The 19,160-nt window shown below is 44.9% G+C and overlaps 2 protein-coding genes across 7 annotated transcripts in view; one reads left to right on the top strand and one right to left on the bottom strand.

Annotated features, from left to right (window-relative positions):
* Positions 1-12,145, bottom strand: part of SCFD2 (sec1 family domain containing 2) — a 198,509-nt gene extending 186,364 nt beyond the window's left edge. The window contains exons 1-2 of the mRNA XM_040595615.1: positions 11,352-12,145; positions 2,914-3,082 (exon numbers count right to left, since the gene is read on the bottom strand). Of these exons, the coding sequence (XP_040451549.1) occupies positions 2,914-3,082; positions 11,352-12,111 (929 nt within the window). The 5' untranslated portion in view covers positions 12,112-12,145. The remainder of the gene's footprint in view (positions 1-2,913; positions 3,083-11,351) is intronic.
* A 3,521-nt stretch (positions 12,146-15,666) lies between these two features.
* The window catches only part of FIP1L1 (factor interacting with PAPOLA and CPSF1), a 42,887-nt gene continuing 39,393 nt past the window's right edge, over positions 15,667-19,160 (top strand). For 5 of the 6 annotated variants that reach the window (XM_040595686.1, XM_040595701.1, XM_040595709.1 and 2 more), the window contains exons 1-2: positions 16,311-16,418; positions 17,155-17,194. In XM_040595686.1, the coding sequence (XP_040451620.1) occupies positions 16,337-16,418; positions 17,155-17,194 (122 nt within the window). In that variant the 5' untranslated portion in view covers positions 16,311-16,336. Of the gene's footprint in view, positions 15,771-16,310; positions 16,419-17,154; positions 17,195-19,160 lie in introns of those variants that run through there. The other variant, XM_040595725.1, reaches the window with a different exon arrangement.

A 19,160-nucleotide genomic window follows, 5' to 3' on the forward strand; every position in this document is an offset into this window, starting at 1 on the left:
ATAGATTTTTAAAAAAAGAACAGAAATTCCCTTCCTCACAAAGAGAGCACCTTCAAAGTACAGCAACTTAAGCAGCATATGGCATTTACATTTTCATCTAAATCTTTAAAGATGACCATTATTTCCTTAGATTTGAGAAAAGAACCCTGCTTTATTTCACCACACCAGCCATAAATTATTCATTAATTCTGTTTGCTAACTCTGTAACTGAGCCCAGATGTTTCTGCTGGAGAGGCATTCCATAAGAAAAGTTAAATATAGCAAGCTGTGTGGAAGGAGCAGATCTCTCTCCCTACCACAGCATGCTCAAATATTACTTGAGAGAAAAGAATGAAAACATTTGAAAAGTATTCTGAATACATGTCTGTGAAATGCCACAGTCTGATCACAAAATTTCATGTAAAAGACACCCCACAGATTCCATTTGGGTGCAAGTGAAGTTACTGGTCCTGTCTCTGGGAAAGGTGCTGGCACTTTCACTCATCAGAATAAACCGAAAATTTACAAGCGGAGGAATGCTCTTTGCCATGCATCATTTAAAAATACCAAAACTTAAGTTTTCAATTACTAGAAACACTTCTGAGCCAGCTACCAACAGCAATAACCATGCTGATGAGGCACTGAGAGCATCCTGTGGAATTTCTTACAGAACTGACATGGAAACTTACTGGTGGGAATTTTAAATCCATTTCAGTGCTTCAGAAGAACTTCAACCATTTTACACTAGCAAAGATGATTAATGCCGATGTTTATAATCCAACACTAAGAACCCAGTCCTGTTGAACAGGATGGAAACTACCACCTTCAGCCACCTGTTCAGACACAGTTATGGTTTTCTAGTACTCTTCAGCAACTGTCTTAAGCTGGTTTGAAAATGCCTATTTTAAATTAGAAACTATTCCTAATCATTATGTAGTTGAAGAAAAAGTGAAAGATGTAGTGTTGAACATTGTGAAGCTACAGTCTTTGGAGATTGGATACTGTTCTCGGGCATGCAACACTTCTTCAGTTGTAAACAATGATCACAGGAGAGATTCTGAGATGCTATCTAGCCCCTCTGCTCTGCTCCAAGGCAAGATAAAGCCTATTTAAAGCAATATTTGCCTTATCTGTTCTTAAAAATTTCCAGTGTACCCGATTCTGTAAGAAGGCTTTGCAGAGGGAGGGTATTTTGGGGAAGCTATTGTAGACTGGTGTGGTAATGACACCACTGCCTTGGTACCAAGTTATCAGCTGCTGCCATCCAACTTTGCTGCACTCGCAGCTTTAGCCAAATCCTGTTGTTCTTCAACCACTTGTGTCCATAGCAGACTTAGCAAAAACATGTTGTCTAACTACACTGTTAACAGAGGGCACTCTCTCATTAGCCAGCAAAAAGGCAAACAAACCTTAGTATATATACTATCAGCCACCTTAGGACACAATGAAACTCTGCCAGCTGTTCCTAAAAACATGAATATATGACTGAAGTCATAATTTTAGCATGGGAAGGCATACTAGCACTAGCTTTAGTCTCCTCAATGTCAGTAATGTTAGGAATAATGGAGTGGTAGCACAAGCCAACAATCTCAGGGCAATAAATACTTTTTTTTTTTTCCTAGTCCACGCTGTGAAAAACTTTCTTTAATTCTGGTAGCTACTCAGAGTTAGCACAAACAGATACCACAGCATGTCTACCACAGCAATGACCCCTTCATTCTGCAGCGTAGACAGATCTTAAGGACATCTCGCTTCTACTCCAGAGATCAGCTGAAAGCAGCCAATGAGAAGAAAACCACAACAAATTTTAAGTTAGTCAACGCAGCAGCAACTTACAATTGAGTCCACCTATGAGGAAACGTTTCCTCTCCAACTCCTAAGGAAGAAAAGACTTATGCAATCTGAAACCTAGAAACTGGACCCAGTTATAGCACGTGTGGGAGATGGAAGATGACAAAGGATCTAGAGGCTCTCAGAAAATAAAGACCATATGTTGGAACAGTGGAAAGTCTTCTGTGAAATCTTTGGTGGGGCAAAAAGAAGTAGTAAAGCACAGGTGTGAAGCATCAAAAGGAGTCAAAACAGAAGACCAGAAACTGCATTAGGTAGTCCACCTTTAAAAACCCTTTTCTAATATATGGGGGGTAGCATTATAACAAAAAAGAAAGAACTTTTAATCTCCTTTGCACTGCATGAATTTCTAGAGCACTGCTGAGCCAATTTTTTTTGTGGAGTGAAACCAGCACCTGGTGTGTTTCCTGGTTTATGCACCGTAACAGAAGCTGCAGCCAAGTTTCAGTTTGGACAACTAAATTTAGAAAGTGAAATATTGAATCTGATGCACTTTACAAGCAAAGTCTTAGCTACAAATTATACATAGCTAAGTACAATTGTTCAAAGTTACTTTCAGGTTGTCCTTGTTTAAGCAAAAGCCGGGCCTTCATGAAGCTGTCTGTATGCCTACATTTGTGCCTAATTATTTTTCTCCACAGATATTATGTTTGAAAACAGGGATAAAACCTTACGTTAACAGGTAGTCTAACAAGAATTCAGCATGCAGCTGACTTTATAGAGAGGGTTATGGAAAAAGGAAGCCACACTTAAGACAGACCTGTTGCTTAAGCAAAAAAAGACATGTCACAAGGAAGAATTTTTTCATCTGTACTGATTCCTATTACAGTAATCTACCAAATAAACAACCCAAATCTAAAAAGGTCCTGAGAATCTCCCACTTTTGGGAGTCTTATCTGGCCCATTCACTTAATGCACACATATAGAAGATTATATTCCAGCAGAATTAGGACCAGATGGGGTTTTGCTGTAAGCTTGGGTTTTTTTTCTTTTTAAGTAAAGACTTGTTCTCCCCATTTTTTTCACAAAGAGACAGCAAACATATTCAACATATTAAAAAAATAAGAAAAAAAGAATGTTTACTTTGGTTGTGCTAAACAGCCAGGTGCTACAATACTGCAAGTTTCATCTGTAGTCTGCAGTGCTGTAAGTTCCACCATGTTAACCATCACATCGGTCGTGTGGCCAGGAAGCTTGGGAAGCACAGAAAGTATCTTCTCTGCAAGATTGTCACCATGATGACCAACTGCTCCTGGGGGTAAAAAAAAAAAAAAAAAAAAAAAGACAGACCCAAAAACTGTCAGGTACATAACTAAAAAAAAAACACCACCAAAACAAACAAACAAAAACACACACACGCACACCCCCACCCACACACCCCCCCCACCCAAGGAATTGAGAACAAAATACTAAACACATGTTTTTGGGAGAAGGACACTGGTAGTCATAATATCAAGACCACCTTTAGCTTTTCAAAGATATTTTGCTATACTAGTCAAATTAATTTCTGGAATACCTGAAGTTAAAAGCATTAATAATATTTCTGAAATGTTAACTTTAAAAGCATAAATTAGACTTAGTTTTACAGTTGTTAAGATATTCACTGATTTTGTACTCTCAATATGCAAAATATTTCTCTTCGCATATGTTTTTTAATAAGATTTGCAATGGTTATTAAAAAAAGCAGGCAAACATTTATATACACCTACTCAATTGCAAACTATACTATTCTACCTAAACTAATAGCAACGTGTTTAAAAGGGCTGTATGCAAGTGCATACATAGCTACCCAGATAGGCTAGGATAATATTAGAATAAACAATTACCAGTGATATGGCAACATCAAGATCATCACTTCTATATGGAGTAAGGGCAGCTCTGGTGAAACCAACATTAAATAGATAAACCAACCCAAGTTACACTGCATAAAACATCAGTTTGACCATGTTCCAAGAGAAACTTAAAATTCCAGTTGGCAGGTTTTCTTCAATTCAACTGATTTCAAACACACATGCTCTTCTTTCCAATCACAAACTCTCAACACAGGTGCTACAACAGACTTACAACGCATGAAGACTGTGAGCCAAGCTAAGACAGAAAAACATGACACACACTACTGATGATAAAGTTGGAGAGGGGCGCCAGAAACCTGATTGCCTTTAAGTCAGGAACAAGTTGAAGGTATTTGTATTCTGCCACTTTGGTTATGGTTCAGCTGTCACCACAGGGCTGGACACTAGTGCTGAGCTTAATATTGTTCTCCTGGTCTTACTCAACAGGCGATCAGATTTCTGAAGCCACCGTTGAGAGGCAGGAAAAAGATCTTCCAGGCTGTGGTCCCACTCCATCAAAGTCCGTCCATGTGGCATCCTAACTGCTCTCACTTTTCATTATTTGCTAAGACAGAGGAGGTCTGTTTCAACAGCTGAAGTAGCTTCACATGCTCCATAAATCCAAACAAAGCCCTTAAATCAAGAACATTAGTGGGGTCAGATCATTAACTGCTCTTCGATAAGCATAAAGTTGTCTCCAGCAAGCTTACAGCAGCCAGGTATCCATTCTGTACAACGACCTCATGGTTTATCAACTATTCTGAATTGTAGAAGTTTAAAAGAGAAGCAAGGATGAAAAGGGAGTAGAAAAGTTAAGTCAAATTCCATGCTGGCAATGCCTCTGTCCACAGAAGGCAAGGCAGGTACACGTGTCCTGCACATGGTAGTACTGCAATATGGACACCTGGCCCCTCAGCTGGATTGAGATTACCAATTTGTTTCACCAGAGATCGTAATAGTAACAGAATGACAGCAACTTTCCTTTCTACCATCCCCAGCCAGATTTAAGACCACTGAATAGATTAAATGAGCTGGGTTGTCTTTGTGACTCCCTAAACCATCTGGTCTCCAAAATCCCTACATTTTCTTACTAGGTCAGTCACTTGTCAGCCACGCTACAGTTATCAACACTCTCAAAGTAACACACAGGGAAAACAGATGGTAATCTTCTGAACCTCCACACCCCAGTACTGGAAGCAACGTCTGTCTCTCCACACTTGCTGCATGCAAGCAACCTTCAGCTAGGCAAGACGTTTCGCTAAACTGAGAACACCTCAAATGCAAATAAACCCACATTAATTATTAACATCTCTCCTTGGCATAAGGGGAAGTCTCAGCATACTTGAGTCACACATGATCAGCCAGTGCCGTCTCAGTCTCCTTCCCATAGCTGCTCCTCTTTGGAGGCTCCCACAGGTGCTAATGGCTTTTGCTGTGCCTCATCAGATCAAATAGAGATTTTAAAAATTATTATCACCCCTGACCAACTACAAATCAAACAAGGCTGGAAAGACAGTTAAACCTCATGAGACTATGACAGGAAATCATGAGGAATTGCTTTTCAATTGCACTGACTTCAGCAGGGTGTATGGGACTGATTTCCACCCTCTCCCCTCATCACTTTTGAGGACAGTCAACAGGCCACTCAGCAGCTTCTTATGACCAAGAGCATTCAAGGCAGCTGGCAGTTCTTAATGCTGCCAACATGCACACAGATTGGGTGTTAAAGTGACAAGGAGAAGTTATCTGACCAATGCAAAATAGGAGTCTTCATGCCAGGCTAATATCGAGCCTTGAGGACACAGGAAACCTTACGTATCACACTGTTCTAATTTTACTTTTTCTTTTTATTAGGAGTTACAAACTGAAATACGTGACATTTGATACAGGTTGTAGCTGGCACAACTGGCAAAGTGGACTACTGATTCTTTAACAGCAGCCAGGAACTCATTAACATTCCCCCTCCCCCAGAAAGGCATCAATGACATGGATACAAAAAATATTTTCCTAAACCCATTACCAGCCCTATATTATACCATTTGTACTCTAACTCTTATGTTCTCCTACTGGTTCCACTGCCTGGTTCAAAACCAAAAATAACAAAGAAAAACAGATTTAAGGGGCAAGCACACATTACAGAAGAAACATGAGAGCTTGGGCAATGGGAAGACTTTAAAGTCAGTTGCTAAACATTAGGAGCTTGAATTAGAAAGCAGTTCTACATAGGCAACAACTAAAGCAGCTAATTCCTACCAGGGGCTTTTCCTTCAATCAAAGTTCAAATATAAGTCTGTGTGCACCAAAACAGTATGCAAGGTATACCTTGCCCAGGCTATCAAGCTTTCTTAACATCTCCTATTTTAACTACTTTGTAGACTAGTTCAGGACCAGTAAATTTGGAAAGATACACGGACCAACCCATCCCAGTTTTCATGTTCAACATTGCACACCCACCCACTGCTTTTCTGAATAAGCTGACCACTAGAAGATTTTAAACTAAAGGACTCTGGTTGGACAATTCACACAATGGAACTTTTATAGGCAATGCATCAGCCCAGTGAGAGCATGGTTTAAAATATTAGAAGGCAGAAATATTTACACCTATTCTGTTAAAAGAAGCTGGATATTTGGAGCTCCATTTCCAAAGCTTATCAGTGTTTTGCCATATTCTTTCATCTAGCATTAGTTTAAGCCAACCTTGTGAAACAGTGCTGGAAATCTGCCTGTATGTTCCCAGCATTCAAGGCAAACTAGAGCATCTTTCTACCTTGCCAAAAGATCGATTCTCCTTTGTACAGACCAAGAAACAGCAAAGTCATCAGTTATACATCCCACTAGGCTGGCTGTTGAATCTTAAAAACAACAAACAAAAAACCCAAAACAACCAATCATCACCACCAAACAATGACAAGTACCCCCTCCTCCTAAATGCCATAAAAACCTTGAAGCCTAGCAGTAGGAGCACAGAAAACTCGTTTCATTTTTTGCTTATCTCTGTAAGCCCTATATAACAAATTTAATGTCTGAAGCATTTTAAAACCTATTATAAAAATGCGTGTACCTATTTGACAATAGCAGAACCTTTACAAACCACACCACAGCAGAGACTGAACCCTGACCCACAGTGCTGAGTTGACACCACTTTAATATTTTCAGCTGCCATCACTCCTCACAGCTGCAGTCTACAACCTCAAGTAACCATAATAATTTAAGCATCAGTTGCCTCCTGTGTCAAAGCCCCAGCCTGGTTCATAAAAAGGGGACTACTGTACTTTACAGGCCCCAGTATTTATGTTTTCAAGGCTCAGCTTATATGGTAAGGAAGAAAAAAACCATGGGTTTGTTTCCTTTAAAAAGACATTAGTGTCACTGCAACCATGTGTCAAGTTCAAAGATGCTGCAATCAAAAAGAGCATGAGTAAAGCACTCCAAATCAGAAACATGACGGATGTAAATACAGACAATTACAGTTTAAAACAAAAATTCTTGAAAGGAGATATTAATCAGAACCAGACTTTACCAGAACATCATGGGCCTACTTTAGTCTTCTCTCATCCTCCTCTATGAATAGGATTATGTGGTAGGATAGTTAAGGCACATGCGACTTTCTTATCACTGTGACTGCTTCCAGGAACCAAAAGGGAATAGTACCTACACTTTGTTGATGAGCACCTGAACTGTGCTTTTTGTACCTGTTGAAAGGCTGAAAACATTACAACCAGCACAAGGGTGTGATGCAAAGATGATGCCTGGCTGACATACAGAAAGTCAAACCTGAGTTCGCAGCCTTGGCTATGGTGAAACATTCCTGTGATTTTGACCGATACATGCAAAAGCACTAGAGGAAGATGTTGCTGAAATGTCCAGCTTCAACAACACTCATAAAATAACTGCACAGGCATCCCTCTACTAATCATTCTTCTCTGTCTTTTGCTTTCAGTATTGCATTTCAAAATCACCTGCACACGCCAGCGAGTGAGACTTCACGGTCTCCTGCACTTAGAACAGCCCACATCTCAAATGCTGTAAAGCACCAAGAGACTAAGGGGAATGCATCAAGCTGTTCTGAACACCAGTATCTGAAAGGTATTAATAAGCTCACAAATGAAAAAGGAAATCTGGGAAGCTGAAAGAACTGCTTCATAGAAGGTGTGAACGCTGGCAAACTAAGAAACACATGGAAGGAGCATGGGGTTACACTATAGCATCACAATGCAAATATTTAGGGGTGTAAATATCAGAGGAGAAAAATAAAGAGGAATTAAGGTGACAGAGTTAGCTTTGACTTTAACCGGGTATCACTTATCAGAGCACCACTCTAGCTGGGAGGATTTATTCTGCTTTTTAAAGCAAAGGTAGTGAACTTTAAAACACTAAGTAGGCAAACAAAAGCAGCACTACACATATATGGAGATTAAGGACAGCACAAGTCACAAAGTTTTATACAAATTGAATTCAAGAAGTGAACACAAAGTGCTAAGCCTGTGATCTCCCCAGGGCATGCAAACACATGTCCCACCTTCTGGAGCACTGCATTATCTATAAGGTCCTACAACTGCAGGGACAGACAGTATCCATGCCACCCCCAGCTGAAGCCATGCCACTGCAGCGAGGGCAGCAAGGGCCATAAAAAGAAGAACCCTGTTACAGCTCAGCTGAATATTATGCCATACAGGACACAAAGGACAGTTATCTTAGTTCAGTATTTTCCTCTCTATTCATTAAACACAGTATGCGTAAGTAATGCTGAACACACACACAAACAAAAAAAAGTATTCAATAGAGCCCAATCCAAATTTTAGAGTAATAGCTCAGAAAAGAATCTTTGCTTCATAGAACCTAGAAAGCTAAGGTAGATGCCTTCTGATTTTTCTTACAGAAAAATAATGCCATTTTATATAGGGCTAATTATGTCTTTAACTATCATAACAAAGGTAATACCGTTTGACACTGGCACCAGAGGTTCTTTACCAAAATGTACTTAGTAATTCTTCAGTATGTTATTTAAAGTTGAAAGTTCTTAGTATTTATTGAAGTACCAGTGTTTTCCTTTAGTTTAGTTGTTTGCAGTTGCAGCGCCAGAAAAGGCACTTTTGAGACATTTTGATTTTTACTATTAGAAATCAAATGGTATTACTGAAAACTCTTTGTTATTCTAGCCTAATATCCTACTTGCTCTAGATAAGAATGGAACATGAGCCAAAAATAAAACATCTGTTAGTGCACCTCCTTTAGACATCATCTAGAGCTACCTAAAGCTGTATTCTATCCAAGTCTTCAAGTTAGAAAATATTTGCCTATTCAGATTGACTCAAAGCCAGCTGGCTCTATGCAGTAGCCTGACTTACTCTGAGAGTAGCCCAGCATCTACCCCTAATGAGCTTCCAGATTTTTGAGGAAGTGCTTGGAATATGAAAGCGTTCTCATAATTCATGGATACATATCCATTTCTCATATCTGCAACCCACATGCTGGATAAAATTCAGGTATCAATAAAACATTTAAAAATCAAATACAAAATCTTGCATTTTTAGAGAGGAGAGATTTTAAAATTTGTTTGAAGTGAGTTGCAAATCAGAAAGCCTCTCTCAAAAACTTCCACACCAAGCCAGAAACTTGCAGATAGGAAGCTTTAACTTTTATAAAACAAAAGGCTGAATCCAGCAGACTCATTCACCTGAAGGCCAAGCAGTGGAGTCAGAGGTACGGGGCCAGGGGAGAGAGTATATAAAAGGCTGAATACACCTAAGAAAATTAAGGTTTCAGGTACAACTTAATTTTATAATTTCCCACTTGACAACTGATGTCACAACTTAAATGCTGTTCTTTTTATGTACTTTTTACTGCACAATTTATAGCAAACCAATGAAACAAATCTTACTGTGTGGCACTAAATTCAGGTCCAAGTAATGCTTTACCTCTGAAATTCTCTAGATTTTTCTTTCTTCTGTTTGCACTGTACTTGATGGCATGAGTATGGTATCATGTTTGAAGCACTGAAAGGCTTCAATGAAATTGTCAATGAATTCCAGAGACGTTTGTTGGTAACCAAAAAATAGCTGTATGAAGGAAGGGATCTTGGTTTCAGTTACAGATACTGAAAAGAGTATATTCCTAAAAAATTGAATAGTTTCTTATCCTGACTACAAGAGCTTTCATGTATCCCCTCCAAAGCTGCCCCACCACTGCCCTGATGTTTTCTCCAAAAAACCTGCTCCTACTGAAGTATGAAATCCCAGACTTCACTTCCCAGGTTTAAGCTGGTACCAATTATCTCTCTTCATGCCTCCTCAACAGTCTCCCTGTCAGGCAGCTCCAACAGCACCCACAATTTCCAGTTCCTTTTCTTGGTTTTAATTCTTCCCACCACCCGACTGCATAAATTCTTGTCCAATTTCACTGGTTCCCACCCCAAACGGGCACTCCTCTCACAGTTTCAAGGCTCTTCATCCAAGTCCATTCTCCTGCAGTCTTCCCAGCAATCCTCCCAACTATAGCACAGCATTAACCACACAGATGCATAGCTGCTCTTCAGCACATTGCTGACAGCTATGAACCCTATAACAGTACAAGATTACACAAAGCCAAAATGGCAGATGAGGAAGAAGACAGAAGATAATTCAGAATCAGATGAGCTGTAGGTACAACATTGTGCCAAGCACTTGCTATGAAACATGTGGTGGCAAAATACTGACCTGAATTACTGTCTACAGGTAATGGAAACAAACAAAACCAGGCCCACACACTGTATATGTGAGCAGATACATACGACAGGGTGAGCAAATGCATCCACTCCTATATCAATTATTCTCCAAGTTTACCATTTCTTCTGAAGGATGGTTATTCTAGAAGCGAGACCCTGATGCAAAGTTTTTCTGAGCCACTGGCCCAACACCTTGCTGGTGACTCGTTCCCTCAGTCTTTCCCTTTCTGCCCTTTAAATACCACACCTTACCAGCTTAAAAGACTTTACCTCGCTTAACAAGCTTTCACATCGATTACAATACTTGACATGTTATTTCTGATTGTTTCCCAGTGGACTCTCATACCACCCTCTACACTTCTCAGCTTTCGCATCAATTCTGCATTAATTTGCAGTATTATATCTACCATATGGTTCATTCTTATGCTCATTTGCTTCCCAGAAAGTGTCATATAAACAGTTCTGTGTTGTTTTCATTCAGAGATAATGTTTTGCAAGTTAACACCACCAGCCATGTGCAAACCCAAGTATGATGCATGGCATATAAAAACCATATACATATACACAACACACACAGACAGACAGGCACTTTCAGGCATATAGATATATCTATCTACACAAGACAGGTGCAGTACCAAGGGTGAGTTGGTACTGGAAAATGCTTTGCAGTAATCCACTAGGCACAGCCTGAAACACACAGACCATTTCCTTCTCACCATGGGATGACACACAGACACAGCCAATTCTAGCTCACAGCAAAGTGAAAGGGTCAGAAACAAACCCTTGCGTTCCCAGCAGAGCCCTCTGCTTCATTCTTTTGGTTTCCATGACCCACTAGGGAGCACGGATGTGTGAGCAACCACCACGGCCACAGTGTTAAATACACTCCCAGGCCACGAGGACTCCCGCAACTATCTGTAACCTTCCTGATGGGGCGGATGCAGGCCCACAAGGACGACAGCCCCCTCCAGCAGTGGATTTCTTACCAGCAAGGTCCAACGTCCTGTCCACGAAGACGATGGAGGCCTTGTTAGTGGCCATTCTCCTCCGGTTCCTGGCTGGGGCATAGCTTGCCAGCTCAGCGGCGACAATCCTGCTGAGGGCCCCCACGGCGAAGCTCTCCTCCCGCAGGCCCAGGGCGGTGAAGAGCGCGTCGAGCTCGCCCACTAGGGCCCGCACCGCCGCCCGCAGCTCGGCCGGCAGGGCGCCCAGCCCGAGCTCCGCGGGGCCGGGCCCGCCGAGGCCGGGCAGAGGCGGGAGGAGCGCCGTCAGGCCGGGCAGCAGCCAGAGCTCCGCCGAGACGGGCGCCAGGAGCGGCGGGCCCCGCAGCACCACCTCGGCGCTGCCGCCCTCGCCCATCCACCGCCGCAACGTCTCCTCCAGCTCGGCCGGGCCGCCGCCCTCCGCCTCGCCGCCGGACACCAGCGTGCAGTGCCGCACGGCGCCCTGGCCCAGCACTCCGCGCACGGCGGCGGCTGTGCCGCCCCGCAGCGCCCCGCTCACCACAAAGACGACGCGGGCCGCGCCCGCCGCGCCCGCCGCCCCGGCCGCCTCTCCCGCCTCAGCGGGCAGCGCCCTGACGGCCAGCGCCCCCGCCGCCAGCAGCTCGCCCGCCCCGCCGCTGCCCCAGTGCAGCGCCTCGGCGGACGCCGCGTCCAAGAAGACGACGGCCCGTCGCGCCCTGGTGAGCACGGGCTCCCAGGCCTGCCGGCACACCCGCCGCAGCTCCGGCACCGGCACCGCCATGGCAGCGGCCAGCGCTGACAGCCGCAGCACAACACACCGCACGTGGCCCGCGCGCCGGCGGCGCCGCGCGATGACGTCGAGGACGCTGGTTGGCTGCCCACTGGCGGGAGGGGCGGGAGGGGCGGGCGGTGTCACTGCTCCCCCATGGCGGAGGCGTGGTTGGGGGTAGCGGCGTGTGCGCGGGGAGGGAGCGGTCCGGGAGGCTGCGGCGGGGCTAGCGGTGCCGGCGAGGCCTTTCCTCTGGCCGCTGGGGCTGTGTGGTACGGTGTGGTGCCCGCCCCCAAGGCCGCTGCAACCTGGGCGCCTGCCGAGGGACTGCCCGTGCAGCGCTCCTGCTGCCCGCTCTGGGACCTGGTGTCCCCCGGGCTGGCCGCGGCCTGCTCCGCCGCCCAGGGCTGTTACACCGCTAGAGCAGCAGCAGGGATAGGCCTCTGGGAGGGGAAAGGGTAGGGGGCTCTTCTTTTTGCTGACAGTGCCAAATCCTGACAAACCTTAAAATGTTTCTGTCACCTACCGTCTGTATTAGGAGCTCTGCCGCAGCCTGTAGCCCTGGGCAGTGCTGGGAAGCAGGACTGGCCACCCACAGGTGAGGCTTGCCCTGGCATTTCCCTGAAAAGGCTGGGAGCTCCTTTGGTCTTGCTCCTGGTAAGTGTTAACAGAACTCAGTGTCACTGTTAATGTGCAGCACCAAAGCGGTGTCTTTGTTACACAGAGAGAACAATTGTTGCGCTCATACTTCTTCAAACGTACAACACTGGAAAGGTAAACCTTCCATCACCAATCCCTGTCCTATAATTTTGTATTTCTTGTGTTAGTATTAACAAATCCAGTGGTTGATGAACTAGCCTCAAGAAATGTTATCTTAAATGCAACTTCTATGATACACAGTTGGAGACAAAAAATTAATCCCATTCTCCTTTAAAAAGCTCTTGATCTCAAAATCAGTTTCAAAGCTATCTAGAAAAAATGCCATAATATGTATCTACAGTTTCCTCTCCCCAGAGAACCAACGGCTCGCTTGCAAATCTGTGTCCTACACTGAATTTCACTAGGGCAACCTCCTTAGCACAGAATGAGGTATATGCTTTTTCTGACGTAGCGGGATTATCAGCAATAGCAAAAGGATAAATTGCTTAATTAGCTCATCTACTATCTTAACAGGTCTTTTTAGGTCTTTGCAGGTTTGGCTGGTTTCAGAACATGGGAAAATGAGTAATGTGGAATCACCAGACTTCCAGTAATGAAATTAAACCCTTTCCTTCCAGTCTGCACCATGTACATTCCTACCCCAATGCCTTCTTCCAAGCTCAGACTTACATCTTTGTGCTGTTCCAGCCCCAATCTGTTATTCTAACCTCAGGGCATATAACTTCATGATGCTATAAAAATATGTAAATTAATAATCTCAACTATTTTGATTTGAAAAATGAGTGCCAAGAAAGGATTGAGGATTGTTAACCACTGGGCCCCTGGATTTACTCACAAGTAGAATTATCCTCCTCTCAGACTGAATTACCTCAGAGATTATGTATCTCTGAGCTCTTGCTTTATGCTTGAGTGCCCTGGACAAATGCTAGATATATTATGGCTTGTCCAGCTCTTCAGTTACCATTTTTAAAAGGCTGAGGGTTTTTTTCAGATGTATTGTCAAAACAGCAGATGCCTTTTTAAGAAAACAAATAACTTTTTTACTTTATAAATACTTTATAGATTTCAATAATTCTGCATAGGCCAATGTTGAGAAAAAGGATTACTAGCCAGAAGACAAAATGAGTTAATCAGTTTAAAGCACAGTAGTTAAATTGCAAAACAAAATTATTGAAGTAGTTTTTACAGCTTATTTTATCCCATGTGCAAATTTACAACTACTGTGTTAGAAAAAGAACAGTCTTAAAAGGGTTCTGTAAACTTGGTATCTTGTGCGTTTCTGGAGTGTAACCGGTGAGTTGTTTACGCAGCTCACAAAGATGTTGTCTTTGGTCCTCAACCTTTTCACTGCTCAGGGCCTTAGGAGTAGCCTTTTTTTCACGCCCCAACTGCTGTTCCCCCTCTGTGCAGCAGCAGGAGAAACTTCCAGAGGCCAGGACTGGTGAGAGTTCTTACCTTTCAGCAGAATCTAGGCCAGCACACTATCCTTGGAAGCAAAGCTGGAAACAGGTTCAGAGCACCCTCTGTCCAACCAGAGACAGAGGTGGGTAAAGATCTTCCTGGGGGAAGTGGAAGGTTTGCAACTATTTTCTAGACTTAGCCTTCTTGGGTCAGCTTCCCATGGTCAAGCTGTTCAAGATGGTTTTTCACATCACCACCAGCTCAATGTGACATCTATTTAAAGGTTTCTACAAGAAAAATGCTCTGAGGGTCAGCATTGATGTATTTTAAGAGATTTTATGTTCTACACCTACTCATGAGTTCTCTTTGTGGTGTTTTCCACAAATGTCTTTTCTTTCTTTTTCCTTGTGTCTGCAATCGAAGGAAACTATTATGAGTTCTACCATGTCATTTAATGTTGGCCTGATGTGTGTGAAATGGCCAAGTAAACAGAAAAGGAATGAAAATTAAGACAGACACTAATGCCCAGTAAGAAGTACTACAATACAAATTTGTTTTATGAGAAACAAGCATCTAGAAATGTTTTGGGTAAAAAACACCTTTGTTGGCTCCACTACTACGTGTCTAAAAAGTGGAATTGCATGATGAAATCCTATCCGGTTATACCACATAATTAATGATCTGTACATGACACCCAAACACTTAATTTCACAGGCAAAACAATGCCTTTTGAGTCAGTAGTTTGTTCATGTGAACTCTAGTGAAATGTCATGCCATATATGAAACTTTAAAACAAGGTTCTCTATGCAGACAATTAAAATAAGCTTTCCCCACCCATAGTTGCGAGATGTTTATAATACAGTCACGTCCTCTAGTCTGATTTTTTACAAGCTGTCCTGCTGTGAAAGAGGGTTCCCTGTTTTAGTTTTGACAAACATTCTGAAGGCTCGTTTGTACACGCAACTGGTCAAATCTTGTGTTGACAGTTGTTGTTTCTTAAATTTTCTCATGAATCTTGCAGTTGTTCATGCAGCATTCACAGATGTAAAATGAGAAATCAGTAAAAATAGCTTGCTATTTCCCACCACTTCTGAAATAGCACAATTTCTTCATGAAATGCTCAGTTACGCTCTAGAATATTCATAGCACGCTATGCATGTTAAACTCTTGCAGGAGCTAAAAATAAGATTATGCAATTTGTGGAGAAAAAAAAAACACAACACATATAAAGAGTTGTTAAGCTTAAAATATTACATCCAGCTGGGAGAGTCCCTGAGCTGAGAGCTAGGACAGAACTAGTAGAAGAGGCAGCGTGTTTATCCTGTGGTTATGCTCCCCCCTGGCAGCTGCCATCAGCCGCCAGTAGAAGCACGGCACTGGACTGACTGTACGTGTGTTCGGCCAAGTCCTGCTTCTGGAGGTGGGCGAGGATGTCCTGGAGGAGATCGCCACGCTGCCGGTGAGCCCTGCTGAGGGGCGGACCGGCCTTCGGGGATGCAGAAGAGCACAAGGACCGCCGAAGGCAGCAGAGACAAAGGGCAGCCAGAGGAAGGAAAGGCGGCTCCGGCCGGCACGCCGCGCCTCGGGAGCGGGAGGAAGGCACCGCCGAGGTGAGTCCCGGCGACGGGCAGCGCACAGAGCGGGGCCGGGCCGTGCGCGTGCGAGCGCGGCCCGGGCAGCGGGGCCGGCAGTCCCCGAGCTGGGCCCGGCCTGGCCGCACGGCCGCTCCCCTTTCCCCTCCGGCCCGGCCCGCTCCTCCCGCGGGCTGCCAGGAGGCCCCTCCGCTTCTCCCCACTCATGGCCCCCGGCCCGGGAGGGCCCCTCGGGGAGCGAAGGCCGCCGCGCCGCGCCCGGCCCCTCGCCGCCCGGCCTCCCTGCGCGGCCGGGCGCCGCCGGGCCGCCCCCCGCATGCCCGTGCCCAGGGCGCCGCGGGGCCGGGCCGGGCCCGCTTCCTGTGCGTGTCACTCACTCGGCGGGGGAGGGGAAGCGCCGAGCAGGCGGCGGCTCCTCCGCGAGCGGTGGCGTTGGGCCGGGCGGGCGCTCGCAACCCCCCGGCTGCCGCGTGGTCGCGGCCTGAGGCGCCGGCGGAGGCCCGGGGCGGCGCGGCGGTGCTGCCCAGCGGCGGGAGGCCCCGGCGCGGCCGGGCCTGGGCTCTCGCGTCCCGCGGGAGGCGGCCATGTCTACCGGCGAGGTGGAGCGGCTCTCGGCAGACCTCGGCGGGGCTGCTGGGGACGAGGAGGAGGAGTGGCTCTATGGCGGTACGGACCTTCCCAGACCCTTGGCCCACCACCACCGCAGCATGCCGGCCCGGCGCTCTGCCCCTCCGCGGCGGCAGAGGGGTGCGTGTGGGGGCGGGTAGGCCGCGGCGTGCGCCGCTCGGCCAGGCCGGCCCGTGGCTGACGGCGGCCGTTTAAGAGGGTCCCCCCCGTTCCGCCACCCCTGCGGCTGCTCAGTCCCCTCCTCCTGGCCGGCCCTCCAGCGGCGCCGTCCCGGGCCTGTGCGCGGCCCCCTCGCCGCGCCGGTGGCTCCCTGCCCCCTCCCCTGCGGGCGCTCGGCTCCCGGGCTCCGGGGCGCTGCAGGGCTCCCGGCCCCTCTGCCCCGGCCGCGCTGGGCCTCGGCGGCGGGAGGCCGCCCGCGCCCCTGCCCTACACGCACCCCCGGCGCGGCCGCGCCGCTTCCAGAACCCCCCTGCCCGGCCTCCCCACGGTGAAGTACTAAAGCAGCCTTGACCTTTTAGGCGTAAACTTTCTTTACAACTACGGGCTTTCTTTACATAATGAAACCTGTAAACTGAACCCTGCTCGTGCGGTGGACCTGTCAGTACAGAGCTCTGGGAGGGCTCGGGTCTGCTCGCCTGATGTCACAATTGAAACGTTACGAAAATGTCTCAGTAGTAAACTGAGGAGTTACCTAAATAATCTGCCTGGCAAGGTATCTGCCACAGTTTGTATTCAGGGGATTTTATTCTTAACGACTGTGTTTTTCTTTTGGTAGATGAAAATGAAGCAGAGAGACCAGAGGAAGAAAAAGCTAGGTGAGTATCTTGACACCTTAGCATGTCTGCACAAAACCTGTATTCGTTACGTTCTTCTGCATAGCTGCTTGAAAGCCCCTTGCACCTGAACGTGCTCTGGTGTCTTTGAAAACCCTCTTAAGATACTGTGTTTGGCCTGCTAGAATGACCTGGCTTTTCTGTGAAATGGTTTTACCTGTGAAATTGGGACTGTTGGGTATGAAATTTATTTCAAGTTTTAACTGTATGGACAGCAATAGCCTCTCACAAAATGCCAACAGTTCTTTTATTTCTGCAATCATTGTGCCTTGCAGTCTTAGTAATGGATCAGGACTTCATTTGTTCTAGATAATTTAGACATTAAAAGACAGCCTGTCTCCCAAAGAGTTTACAATGGAGTTACAAAAGGAGGAATACAAGAAAGCAGTGGAAGATCACTAGCCAGCTTGACATGCAGGTCACGTAACACATCTGCTTGGGATTGTGGAGTTGGTTTCTTTATTAGTAAGAGAGTATTTGAAAGAAATTTAGAAAAGCTTTGGAAGTATTTGGGGAAGCCTGCCTGAATTATAAGGAGCTGTATGAGAGAAGGCACAAAGATGCTTCTTTAAATGTCTAGCTAAGTTGATGGAGGTCAGTAGCAAGGACGGGCTAGAAATAGGAATGAGTCTCTCGTACTGAATGAAAGAAGTCTCCCATTTGGTAAACTATGGAAATTATTGGTTGTCAAAATACATTTGGAAAATAAAAAGGGGAAGTCAGTGCAAGTAAACATGTGTTGTCATTTTCTCTAAATGCATCCAGTCAACAAAGACTTTTTTCAATGAGAACTCTTGATTTTAGTTATTCTTGGTGGAGTTCTGGTCTGTAAGCTTGCTCAGTTGCCTTTTTGAACTGATGTCAACTTTTGACAGGCAGTGCGATACAGCAGTAATGACCTCCAACACTTGACTACATATGATAGATACCCTTTTGAAGTGGCTACTACATGCAATTATTTGGTTCCCATTAGTTCTTGTAGTAAGAAGCAAAGTTGTTTCCTGTCGCCTTTTCCATGTCACTTAACAGTTTTCTAGACCCATGTCGCCTTTGTCTTAAATTGTCTCTTTTCCAAGACAAAGAATTCTATGTATTTGCTCTTTATTTGGAAGCTATTCCATATTAATTGATTCCTTGTGCTCAGTTACCTTTACCTGTTGTTTAAGAAAATTATTTGCATGGGAACTGAAATTAACCTTATAAACAGTGTTTTTACACCAGTTTCTGGCCAGTAGTGTCTAGTTTGGTGTTTGGCTGCCTCAATACATAGTTATTGGACTAAAAATCATAACAAATGGTAGCGTATGTGTCTTATGAGTTGTGTTTGGAACTCTTGAAGTGTGGTGGCAGTTCACCTCTTAAAAGTTCTGTTTTCTGGCCTCTCAATTTTGGCATTCTTTGTATATATAAAAAATGTGAGGTTTTATTCAGGTTTTCTAACTAGTCTGTCATTTTACTGGGACCGTACCTGGGCTGTGTTGGGTTTTGGTGCAGTGCTCATGAGTGGGTATTTTGCCAACAGAAGATGGAATCAAAATTATTCTGTTCGATAAAAATGAACAGTTGCTCACTCCATTTCAGAAATATCTTTTTGGTGAAACAGTGTTGTTTCTAAATAGCTCCTTGCTTACACTGCTATTTGTGGTGCAACACTGTATAAGAAACAGCAGTAGGTAAGCCCAGTGACACAGCTCATTTGCATGGATTTGGCAGTGCTGGTCATTTTAGATGGACCAGTAGTTTAAAAAATTTTACAGTGTTCAGTCTACAGTTAAAATATAATTGAGTTCATCACTGAATCATAGCTATTCCATATGGTGGATGAAAATTTCACAATGCAGATGTGGGAATTCTGATTTAGTGCAACATTACCTATAGGTATTTAAGTGTTTTTTCCATTATGTCTTTGAAAAGTGTCAGTCTGTAGGGAAAAAACCCCAAACCTGTT

This window comes from Falco naumanni, chromosome 1 (assembly GCF_017639655.2).
Source record: "Falco naumanni isolate bFalNau1 chromosome 1, bFalNau1.pat, whole genome shotgun sequence".
NCBI classification, from domain to species: Eukaryota; Metazoa; Chordata; class Aves; order Falconiformes; family Falconidae; genus Falco; species Falco naumanni.